Raw genomic sequence first — 12,698 nt, forward strand, 5'->3', positions numbered from 1 at the left:
AACTGGTTAAATAACTGGTGTGTAAATGCCCACTGTTTAAATCAATGCACGATGACGTGAAAATAAACGCAAGGAACTCCCGTGTTGTGCTGCATGGAAACACGGAAGAAAAGGGTGAGGTGAGGTCGGGCAGAGGAATAATCAAACCGTCCAGGAAACAACTGGAGAATGTCAACTTAAAAAACAAGCAAATTTATTGGGAATTCCATAATCAATGAGCAATACTCACCCTCAACAGACCATATGGGGAAATTTAATCTTATTTACATCACAGATCACTCAAGATGTACAGCAGTTTTGAAATACCAGTTACTAAGTAACAACTGAGTTGGAGCCGCGTTCGAGTGCAACTGTTTACCTGATGATGCCAAACAAATTCCCCAAAAGTGATCACACGGCCATTCTGTCACGCACACATATATGCACAGCATGAGATACATACAAACATTTGATTATATGAATAGAATTTTGCAATAATGTTTAAATAGCCATACCATGTATGCAACTTATTAAACCTTTCCAAGTCTGGTCACAAATTGTCAGCTGACAGGAAGTCAGCATCATCCTTACAACCGCAGTCGGAAAATAAATCAATCCACCTCTAGATGAAACCGCTCATCAAAGGATTTGTATGAAATGAATGAAAACTCAGTTGTTCTTTAGTAAAGAAGGATAACATCTACAATCAAACTCTTTATTACAGTATGTCTCAATTAAAACAAAATATACAATTCTATAGATACAGCATATTAACAAAACAAAAAAGTAACAAAGGTAAAAAGTGCACTTGCAGAAGGAGACAATACAATGAAAAAAAAAAAACGCCAACGGCTTCTCACCCACCCCACTGCCGCCCCACCCCCACAAACACCCACACACCCTGACGGTGGCTAGGCACTAAACCTTAAACCACAGGGTTGGTGTTTGGTCAACACAGACATCTGACAGATCTTCAGCGTTGCTTTCCACAACCTCATTTTCACAAAACCCTCTGACGGTTCTATGTGGAAAGAGGAAACCAAACTGCAAAGAGGGAAATTCCCCGCTGAGAAGTGACAGTGTTTGCGGAGAGGATGTTGGATATTCTTCTTCTACAGAAAAAAAGTTAAGACCCTCCAATAAAACAGTGGAGTGCCTCTATCACCAACTGGGTGTTTGGTGTTTCGCATGTTGTGGCAACAAGAAAAAAAACAAAAAAAAACAAAAACAACTTTGGCTTCCTGCGGTCTGTTTTGCGTGTGCACGGAGAGCACCGGTAAAATCGAAGGACGGCAAAACGGGGGGGGGGGGAAGGAAGTGAAGAGCGGAGGCAGGCGCTCGGGTTCACACCGACACGCGCAGAGCGTCTCACGGAGGGGGCGAACGCAGGAGCTCGGCCGTGTCGCACGAACCGCGGAGGCACCTGCGCTCAAATGAAAGAGAAAAAACTCTTCTCGTCTTTGTGCTTTGAGTACGACGCGCGGTCAGCGCGGGAGGAGAGCGGAGCGACCGCTTACTTTTGGAGACAACGCTGCAACTTTGGAGACAAAGTGATGGGAGAAAGTTTACATCCACATCGTCAACTACCTAAGGCCAACACACTGCGCTCTGGTCACCATGTCTTTCCACACACACACCGACTCAAACCAGCCTGGTGTAAGATAAAGCTCACGTGGGTTCAACGTCCTGGGTGGAGTAAGTGTTGCCAAAATGATTCAAGACCTGATTGAACTCAACGAAGGAAACTGACATTGATCATCCCCAATTTTGTGTCGCGTCTTAAAAGACACAATGATATATATATATATATATATATTTCTATCAAAGCTACACGCAGGGTTGGATATGTACAAAACCGAAAAATTCCATTGGGGTGGGGTAAGTTGAACAACGTAAGAACTCCTCTACGTCACGATATGAAATGAGCAAGGTTGAATTTTATGAGAGTGTGTTTTAGTGCAAATCAGGGTTTAAAAAACGGTCGGTAAAATGCAATAGAAAGGTTCCCCTCATATCAAAAGCAAAATAAGAAATAAAACCCCAAAAAAAGCCGAGCAAGCTCACAAAAAAAAACAACAACATCCTGCCTGGCTGGTTTGAACAATAAATACAACATGTTCATCTTCAGTCGTACACCATGGCGCGAGCACGTATGACGATCTCCATGAGCATGTGTTATTAAAAATGTAATAATATGCACTAAAAATAAAACAGTAAGACCCGTGACACTTTGACATCTGGTAAGAACCTATAAAGAAACCATCTCCTGAGAGGAGCCTCTTCCTCTTCTGGATAATGTTGAGCGCGCTCACACCGTGGGGTTTCCCTGCCCGGGACAGGTGAAGGGGGGGGGGGTCGCAGCCGCGGGCTGAAAGAAGAGGCTCTTACCAGGGGGTCAGGGGTCATGAGGGGCAGGGATATCCGTGACCGCTGATCCAGATGATGGTAGGCGTGTGGGAGTAAAGAGAGAGAAGATTGACGTTCCCCCAAAGACCTGGCGCTGAGGAGGAACAACAACAACAACACAGAATCAAACACCAACTTCATTCAACTGAACCACCACAAGATTTAATAATGTGCAGTGAATCAGGATATTAATCTCAATCAATAATGATTTTCGGACAAATCATCTCACTGTCCATTAAGTACTGCAGGCAAGTATAAAGTACTATATATTTGGTAGAGGGCAGAGGTCAGTATCAGGTAGAAACAGGGATGGTTACGAACTAGAGAACACTATCAACTGTTGTTAGAACACTCTATTTTAGCTGAGAAAGCAGGGTAAGAATCAGACCCTTAAATAAAAATAATCAATATTTATTTTTATTTATTTATCATTTTACACAGAACTCAACTGGCAGGCTTACATTTTTAGCAGCCGGAAGAAGAAGAAGAAGAAGAAGTAGTCAGATGTCGACTGATGCAGAAGAACTTGACTCACTTGGACAAAGTGAGTATATATGGAATATGTAGTATATAGCGTATATGGATAAATAAAATCAAAGTACCTCAATTTGTAACTCAAATTTCAAAGGCTAATCTAATAACTTTTAAGGCCTAAACTTGTAAAACCGAAAAAACATTTGAAGGACCTGCAGACAGCCACTGACCTGCGGAGGGGTTTGCTGTGTGCCGGGGTTTGGGGGGGGGGGTTGGGGGTGGGGGCAGTGAAGGCGGCGCCCCCTAGCAGTTGCACTGCTGCTTGTTCTGTGCGGGCGCGCCCCTGGGCTGTCGGAGCTGCCTCAACGAAGCGTCTCCGTACTGGATACCCGAGCCCATCCTCTCCGGGTCCAGCTCACCTTTCACACAACGGAGACGGGAGCGACGTCAGAGATGTGGATTCACAGACACGTGCGATTTGCGATCTCACGCAAAGCCACTGCCGGCCGCCCATCGAGAGATCAAAACTACGAGCGAACCGGAACACCTCGATGGGTACAAACGTCTCTGGAGCGGTTTCTTGCTAAAATAATTATGACCAACAAATCTGTTGAATTGAGCTATATGTACAGAGCTTGACTGGTGCGGTTTGGCAAAAATGATCATCTACGACTCAAAGGGTCAGAGGTCAATAAATAAATAAATAAACAACGCCTGCCTTTCTGACCTTTTCTGCTGGTATTCTGACTTAATGCGATGACACACGTTCATAGCTCATTCGTGAGGGTTTCAGTGTGGCGGGTGGAAATATCCGAATTCGATGACGCAGCACAGAGTCTACGACTATTAGAAATTGTCAAATAGGCTGAAGCGAAAGGAGGTGAAATGCTTGTGCCATTTTGGCAATCCACCCATAAATAACCAAAGTCTCTCACTAGTGCTACAATTAAGTTTGTTGTTGGTTTGGTACAAATAACATAAGCCACGATTCAGAAAACACACGGAAAACTGGAGAGAATTTAACTGGAGAGAATTTCCAAGGTCAGACAGGCAACGCAGGCACTAGAAAAAAAAAACCCAAAAACAAACAAACAAAAAAACAAAAAAACGCAACCACTCGACCGAAAAAAAAAAAGAAATCCAGGTTCAGCAGCTGACCGAACCAGCGGGCGTGTCGCCGTCAGCCCTCTACACCTTGAACAAACACAGCTCTCCTTCACAAACAAGGAAGGGATCGTACCGGACTCTATTTTGTTGAGGATGGTGCGGGCGCACTTCAAGAAGCCTTCCTCTACGTTTTCTCCCGTCAGAGCGCTGGTCTCCAGGAACATGAGCTCTACGCGGGGAAAGAGAAAGGACAAGATGATGAAATATTTAAAAAAAATTAAATTAAAAAAAAAAAAAAAAAAAAAAAAAAAAAAAACAAAGAAGAATGAATGAGGGGGTAAGGGCCCGAGGGGAACGCAAACACGCAGAAACGCAGGAGAGCGCACAACGGCCGTGTTTACCGTTCTCCTGGGCGAAGCGCGAGGCCTCCAGGAAGGTCACCTCCCTGTCTGCGTCCAGATCCTTCTTGTTGCCGCACAGGATGATGACGATGTTGGGGCTGGCCAGCGTCCGTGCGTCCGTCAGCCAGTTGGTCAGGGCGTTGTACGTCTCCCGGCTGAGGGGCGGGGCGGGGACAGAACACCATCTGAGACAGGGGTCCTCAATGTGGAGCTGGGGTCGGTCACCCCCACCCCCCAGGAGGGTCTCCATCCAGCAAAACCATTAATAGTTGAACTCCACCGTCATTAGGGTATACGTTTGGACTAAATCATACCCAACAATAGAAATCTGCTCAGATTGGGGTCCCAGAGACTAACTCCTGCGGGGTCTGTGGCGTAATGCCTTTCAAATTGAGGATCCTTCATATTAAATAAAAGGATGAGAATCACTGAACTAAGATGTTTTCTCTGCAGCACAGAGCACACAACCGCCATGACTGCATCACTCCATTTCTTTTCAAGTGAAAGATATGAAGATATGCTGAGAACTTCCAACGTGACTTGTTTGGAGGTGAAGTCACCCGTTGCCATGGCGACAGCACACCCGTGTCGGTGGCTGTGTGAGGTGAGCCGGGTGCTGGTTGGCAGGATAATGACCCACAGCTGCAGCCAGACAACAGCACAGGGATGATGTCACCCCGACGATGACACACTCCATCTTAATCCGTCTCCACTCGCATTTTTGCGCGCAGTACACACACGCGCGCGCACACACACACGCACGCACGCACACACACGCACACGCCTCGAGCTTATACAACATTGATAAATGTTTCCATCTCTTCCTCTGCCGCTCTCTCTGTCCTCCATCTGCTCCTTTACTTCCTCAGTCTATCTGCGTTTCTCCGTTCACTCTGCCTCCCTTTCTCTCTGTTGACACTCTCTCTAATGGACTTTTTCTCTCCGGGCTGCTGCCGCCTGCCAGTAGACGCCACTATATTACAGTTCCCTGACAAGCCGCACCAGCCCCCACCCGCCCAACGCAGCATAAACGTGCATGGACGCACACACACTCACACTAACAGACGATTACACACACACAAACTGTAATAAAACCTGCAGCGGTGCTCATATCTCAATCTCTGTCTCAGTGGGTCTGGGCAAAAGGAAAGCAAGCCTAAATGGTAAGGACATGCACTGCCGCTGTTTATATCAAAAGGAATACTTTTGTATATAAAATGGAATGAAAGCCTGACTAACAATCTACTTAAATGGACGGACAAAAGTAGAGTGAAAAAGGAAAAAAGGTGGCGGATGAGAAAAAATTTGAAAGTGATAGCACAAAGGTACATGATATCGTGCATTGCACTTCTGCCTCACAGCAAGAAGGTCCTGGGTTCGATTCCTGCCTGGGGCGCTGTTGGCACCGTGCTCCGGCGGGTTATCTCCCAAATAGGAGCCTTTCTGTGTGGAGTTTGCATGTTCTCACATGGGGTTTCCTCCACCAAAAACATGCACACATCATGGTCTGACCAGCGATGGACCCTTGTCACCAGGTCTGCCCTCATTTCACCGGCCACCATCCAAAGCGTGTGTGTGTGTGTTGCATGCAGTCCCCCACTTCTGCTGCAGAAGTGATGGACTGGCTGGATTTTACCTGTTTTCTAAATCCAACGTGCCGTTGTGTTGGTGGTCTTACCTGGTGATGTCATAGACCAGCAGTGCCCCGGCCGCTCCTCTGTAGTAGCTGCGAGTGACAGATCTGCAAACAGAGGTCAGCCTATCAAATTCACAATATCTGGGGTTGTACCCGGCTCAGAATGTGTCAGTTGAATTGGATCCGGCTGTTCAATGCGAATATTCAACTATTCGCCAGTAGGGGCAGGGATGGAAGCAGGCCGGGCTGGCCCTGCTCGGCTCTTCTTAGAGGCAAGATAGGCGGCTGCCATCCAATGTGGGGCGCGGAGAGGGAGCGATTGGGGCGCATTTTGCGCACCTGTCTCCCTCTCCGACGGTATCGACGATGCACAAGTCAGCGATGGGGTGCCCCGCGATCGGCTCGGCAGAACAGTGTGTTTCTATCCTTATGGAACGAATCAAGTGGATATGGAACAAAACTGTGCGCACACTCTCCCAGATCAACTCCTCATTATGCACTGTGGGAAGGTAGGGAGATTATATCAGATCTCACTTTCAAATAATGTGAAAAGAAAGAAAAAGTGAAACGGTACTAAAAGTAGCTAAAATCCACGATGGGTCCCATTCATGGTTCCCCTTATTTATAATTCCTCATTGAAATGTTATCCCTGTGCATTTTGTAAGCTTCTGTCTGTTTTATCCTGTTATTGTAAAGCACACTGAATGATAAAACAAAAAAAACGACTGCTCGACTTGAAGAATCCCAGTCGACTGATGGGTTTCTGACTGATGATTCAACTCGTCGACTTTCAGGCAGTAGCGCTAACAATATCACAAATATCTGCTAAAACAGATGAGAAAAACAACAAAAGACGGGAGGGGTCCTGGGATTATTTCTGGCGAGGAAAATCTATATGAAGAAAATAATATATAACAACAAACAAACTTTATTCACGTAGTTCTGTTCAAATCAAGTTAAGTGCTTTGACAAGATGGCACGTTTGAACTAAATAAATTAGTGTAACGGTCCCATTTTCTTCCAGGTGTGCTGGAACAAGGTGTAAAGGAAATGTTGACTTGAATGTACTAAATAAAAGCCAGAGAACAGGAGTAACTTTACCGAAAACGCTCCTGCCCAGCGGTGTCCCAAATCTGCAGTTTGACCGTCTTTCCACCGACGTTGACGACTCTGGACCCAAACTCGACCCCTATAGTGTGGTTAGAGTCCTGCTTGACTGGAGCAGGAAGCACAGAGAGGAGGAAAAACAAGTTCATTATCTGCATTTTTTTCAGTCATGATTTCAAGTCAAGATATGTCACATTGTTACTGTTTAATCTTTTCATGGATGGTTTAAATAGGCGGGTTGTTTGAGGTAATTATTTTCCATATTATAAATGTGTGTACGATAAACTTTTGATCGCACTTCTTATGTGTATCTTTAATTGCTCTTTTGGGTTTTGTTCTTTGATCATGAAGCACTTTACATCTCACTGTTTTGAAGGAGCTCTAAAAATAATGATTTACTTGTTGTACGGCCCCAACAGGTGACTGCCGCCATAATCTAGCCAGCTCTTGGAAATCTTCCCCCTCAGTTTTAGTTTCACAATTTGCTGACTTGTTTTTAAGACAAGTTACCTTCAAACAGCTCATATCCATACCAGAGCAAAGGAAGTCACAGAGATTTACGTGAAATACCTCCCATCGTCACTGTTACGCCTGGGCCTTAAATATAATGACATGAGATAGAAGTGTGGGAGTATGTCTGCGAGTGTGTGTGCGTAACTGTTAATTGCAATAGCTTTTTCACAATGGCTTAAAATAAACTCAAAATTAAAAATAATTACTTAGGATGTGTTATTTTGATGCACCTTTATTTCATGTATGATAGTCTTGATTTTGTTTTTATGAAAAGGAAGAAAATCAAGTGTCTTTCCTATAATATCTGAGATATTTGATAACTTCCAGTATCAGAGTTATACTTGGAATACTCTCCGATACGAATACCCTATATTAGCCCATTAGTATTGTTATCAGTGCAACCCTAATTGAAGTTCAATCAACACATGTTCAAACAACTCTGCTGGTATTATGGTTTACATAGAAACCTGAATATCAGCCCAAATCTCTGTTTATACTGGCGTACCATCTCTGTTAATTATTGAATGACATTAAATATAATAGAGTACAAGTTGGGATATATTATTAACAGTTTGTTTAATTTGCTAATGGAGTCGTGAGATGTGACTCCAGGACACTTACACTTGTTTTCAATGAACTGGTGAAGGAGACAAGATTTCCCCGCCCCAGCACTGCCAATCACTAGGAACTTGAAGAGGAAGTCTGAAAGGAAAGAGAGCCGGAGAGCAATGTAACACCTCTGCCAGGAGACAAGATTAGCCGGCTCCCACTCTCAACCCTAAAACCTCATCTTAATCCGGCATGAGCTTTCAGCGTCCAGCCATCCCAAATTAGCTGGCTAATCTCTAGCCCTTACACAGGAATTAGATGACCCACCGATTCTGATGTCTGATTCCAGTTTAAGCAGCTGAGAAGCCTTGTTTGTGCCACCTGAAAAATATTTACTGTAGAGCCCTGAAGAATCAAGACTGGCAAAAACATAACAAGTGGGGGCTGCTGTTGTCATATCACTAACCGAGCACGGTTCAAAAATACTTACTAGTGACCGGGCATGGCTCGGGATCGTCTGACGGGGACCCACTGGTTGTAAACATGTAGCTGTGGGTTCTGTGCCAAGCGGTTTCTTGCTCTGGAGACTAAATAACCCATTTGTCACAGATGACTCCAAGGCTAAAAAGCCTATTCTTTGACATTTGGGGATACTGAAGGCACCCTCTGTGCGCTGTGGCCACAGATAAAGCAAAGCAGATTAGTATGCAAAGCCTGGGCTTTAGTTCAGTTGGATACATAATATATTAAACAATATCCTCTCCCAGTTTAGTGGGAGGGAGAAGGAGAGGAATGGTAGATACGAGGACCAGTCTCCTTGTTGACTAACAAGTGGATTGACAGACAGTAAGCAACTTAAGTGCTAGCTTTGTAGCCAGAACTGCCAGCCTGGCAAGTGATTACACAGTGATTGCTAGTAAGATTACCAGACAGGCAAAGGCGCCATTTGAATATTCAGCTCCAGACAAGGTCAACGGAGGTAACATTCATGAGAAGGAATGACAATACTTTGTTGCTGTGGCATTTAAGCACATTATGCTAGCGCTCTTGAAGTGACTTTGTTTGGCCCATTCTAAATCACATCACTTCCTATAGTAATAGTCGACCTTTGTTTGTGTTTCCTCAAGCAATGTAACCTTAAACTCTCATTTGTATTACGATAACAACTACACACTTCCCAGTTTTCTATTACAACAGTAGACAGCACTAAATCTCAGCCCCAACACGCCACTGAAAAGCTCAACAGACCTGTGACAAGAAAAAGCTTTTTCATCATCAGAACAAAACAATATCCAATGAAACATATCCAAGATGTGATATATAGGGTTAGGGTTAAATAACGTTTGTCGTTAATACAATATAATACATTCGATACTATAACATAGATACAATTATCATTATTACATAGATATTATTGTATTTTAAATGTGGCTGAAAGGTACTGCAATGACAAACAGCAAATAATAGAGATGTGCTCTCAGAAAGTCACTGGTCAACACACGCTACTAGGACACACACTTCCTTAAAATTCAAGTTGCAGAGACACCAGTAATAGACTTTGGGGAGATGACCAATCACATGAGATATGAACAGAGAATAATCTCCTGGAAATCAAATCAAAGTATCAAACATTTTTTTAAATTCCTCCAAAAGTAAACATAAGAACCAAAAATACTTTTTTTTTTTTAAAGTTGCTCTTGGGAGAAAAAAGTAAATACAAATGTCTAGTTTCAATTAAAAAAACAAAAAACAAAACAACATGTTACCGGAACTACTGGCCTTGAATATAGTGTCTCCTGTTTTAGTTCATATCCCATGCAAGATGGAGTTTACTTCTGAGGCACCTCTGCATAAATACTGACTAGTGCGATTGATTCATGTTGAGAGAGAGCGAGAGAGAGAGAGTAAAACAGTATACTTGTGAATTTATACTTTGCTTGCTTCTAGGTCTGTATATATTAGTAGCTGTGTGGTGGTCTACCTTGACTTAACCCAGTAAGCTGATGGAAAAACACACTGAAAGAGAAAGCAAAATAAAAGGGAGCCTTGACAGGTTCGTCTGGCCACAATGCTTCCTACCAAGCCTAAACTGAGATGGAAATCACTGAAAGATTATTAAAGCTACCAACAGCATTCACACTTCAGCATTAACACTTCGTCTGGCCACATGCTTCCAACCAAGCCTAAACTGAGATAGAAATCACTGAAAGATTATTAAAGCTACGAATAGCATTTACACTTCGGCATTAACACTAAACAGGTGGAAATTGAAATGGGAATAGCCAGGTGGCAAAAAGAGAGCATGAGGTGAGAGGGGCAGATGGGTGAATTGAGTGGGTGTGTGGAAAAGGCAGAAGGACTGTGTGATTTCAAAACACCCGGGCCTCTCGGGTATGGCCATACAACTACAGGAACTGAGCCAATAAGAGGGGCTGTTTAGGAACAAGAGCAAACATGACATTGGCAAATGCACATACATTTCAATAAGAAAAAGGAGGGGGGTAAACATTCCCTTTAGTTTTTTTTTTTTAGCAGTTAGAATTGTATATTATTATTAGTACAACCATTATTCTATTATTATTCTCAGGATTGCTAATCAGATCTTTGTAATGCTGTAATACTGTAACTGCTGCCTGGCCTTACTCAGTGGGCTCAGTGGTTAGCTGTGAACTTCAGTTGATAGCATAGTACTACTCTGTGAACTTCAGTTGATAGATGTCTACGTATGTGTCATTTATATTATTTTTCTTTTTGGACTTGTACTGTTTTTGCTCCTGCATCTGCATTTCCCACTGAGATTAATAGTTGTATCTTATGAATACTTAAATATTGTCCAATACATATATTGCTTTTGAAACCAGTGCTTATCAAGTGGCCTTGCTGGGTATCAGGGCAGGGGAACGTGTGGTGTGACTAGACGAATGAGTCTCTGGCCATAGAACAGCTGTTGCCGCTGACAGCTTCTTAATAAAAGTACAACTACTTCATGAAATAGCACAATATATATATATACATATATATATATATATATATATATATATATATATATATATATATATAAACACACACACACACACACACACACACAGAGAGATAGATACACATGTAATACTCTTGAACCTTGAAACATATATACACACACACACACACACGTGTGTGTGTGTGTGTGTGTGTGTGTGTGTGTGTGTATATATATATATATATATACATATACACATACACACACACACATGTGTGTGTGTGTGTGTGTATATATATATATATATATACATATACACATACACACACACACACACACACACACACACACACACACACATTTTGAAGTTTGCTTTTAACTACCTCTCTCAGTTGTCCTAACACAGCTGTTAGAAAAGTTCATCCAACTTTTATCTGGCAATAATTCGGCATGTTTGTCCCACGGACCATCACACAGCTGTACAGTTGGGCAACATTATCCTTTTAAACACTGGAGGGATAAACATCCACGCCGGTGAAAAGAATGCAGACAGCAGGAGGAATGCCTACATATTCACCACCCGAGAACATTTTGACCTGAAGTTAGCTCACGGTTTAGCATATCTGCTAACGCCACCTAGCTAGGAGCCGTGTCGGGCTGCTGAGTGTGTATGGGGCGTGTAGCATGCTAACAAGCAGCAGACCTCCAGCTGCTGCTCCGCCACACACATACCGTACGTCTCAGACATCTTGGAGTCGTCCGGGCTTTTTTGTTATTTAAAAACTCGGCGTGGTGTGAGAGCTATCCGCCGCGCAGGATGTTAATACACCACTTCTGGTGCTCCGGCTCCGCAGCGCTGCTTCCGTGATGGACTTCTTCTGCTCCAACCACAACCTGACGCACGGCGTGATGACGTCACGACGCACCGACGCCCGGCGTATGCGGCGCGTCATCAGCCGGCCGCCCGTGTCCCGGCCGTCCGTCCGAGTTACAAATGTCTTCATTTTATCCAATAAAATCTTCATACAATGTCAAACATTTTCAAGTGCACTCTTCCCATTTTCCAACGGAATTGCATGGCACCTCGGTGCCTGGTAGGACCACCCAAAGACATATGCACATTGACGGCGCATTGACCACTTCCGCCCGTTGCTGCGATACGTCAACGTCACCGCCATATTGGAGCGGGCAAGACTGGCCCGTAAACAAACACAAGTCAAGATTCAAGATTCAAGAGGTTTATTTGTCACATGCATATATTATATATACATATTTCACACATATATGCAGTGAAATAACTGTACAACGCACTCGGAGATTATGTACAATAGTCACTAAACCAAACATAATAGCTAACCTAGTCAACGGTCAATAAGTCAACGGGGGAGTCGCAGTTTTTATGGATAAAAAACACTATAACGTTTACAATTGTCAACCAGTTTTTTTAATTAAATTGTTCATAGTCCGATGTGCATGTGAATATTATTCACATGCCACTTACTGCACTTATCTGTAGAGTAAACATTATAGTATATACACATAATAGTCTATTTCTCTTATTTCTATT

At 43.3% G+C, this 12,698-nt stretch overlaps 1 protein-coding gene across 1 annotated transcript; it reads right to left on the reverse strand.

Annotated features, from left to right (window-relative positions):
* Positions 1-891: 891 nt before the first annotated feature.
* Positions 892-11,996, reverse strand: rab4b (RAB4B, member RAS oncogene family). Its single transcript, XM_080006811.1, has 8 exons — positions 11,864-11,996; positions 8,245-8,325; positions 7,105-7,219; positions 6,046-6,108; positions 4,368-4,522; positions 4,100-4,195; positions 3,090-3,278; positions 892-2,479 (listed from the first exon to the last, which is right to left on the reverse strand). Exons 1-7 carry the CDS (start codon positions 11,877-11,879, stop codon positions 3,163-3,165), a joined length of 642 nt encoding a protein of 213 aa, XP_079862937.1. The 5' UTR covers positions 11,880-11,996; the 3' UTR covers positions 892-2,479; positions 3,090-3,162.
* Positions 11,997-12,698: the final 702 nt, after the last annotated feature.

The sequence above is a fragment of the Zeus faber genome (assembly GCF_960531495.2).
Source record: "Zeus faber genome assembly, chromosome: 9".
NCBI lineage: Eukaryota > Metazoa > Chordata > Actinopteri > Zeiformes > Zeidae > Zeus > Zeus faber.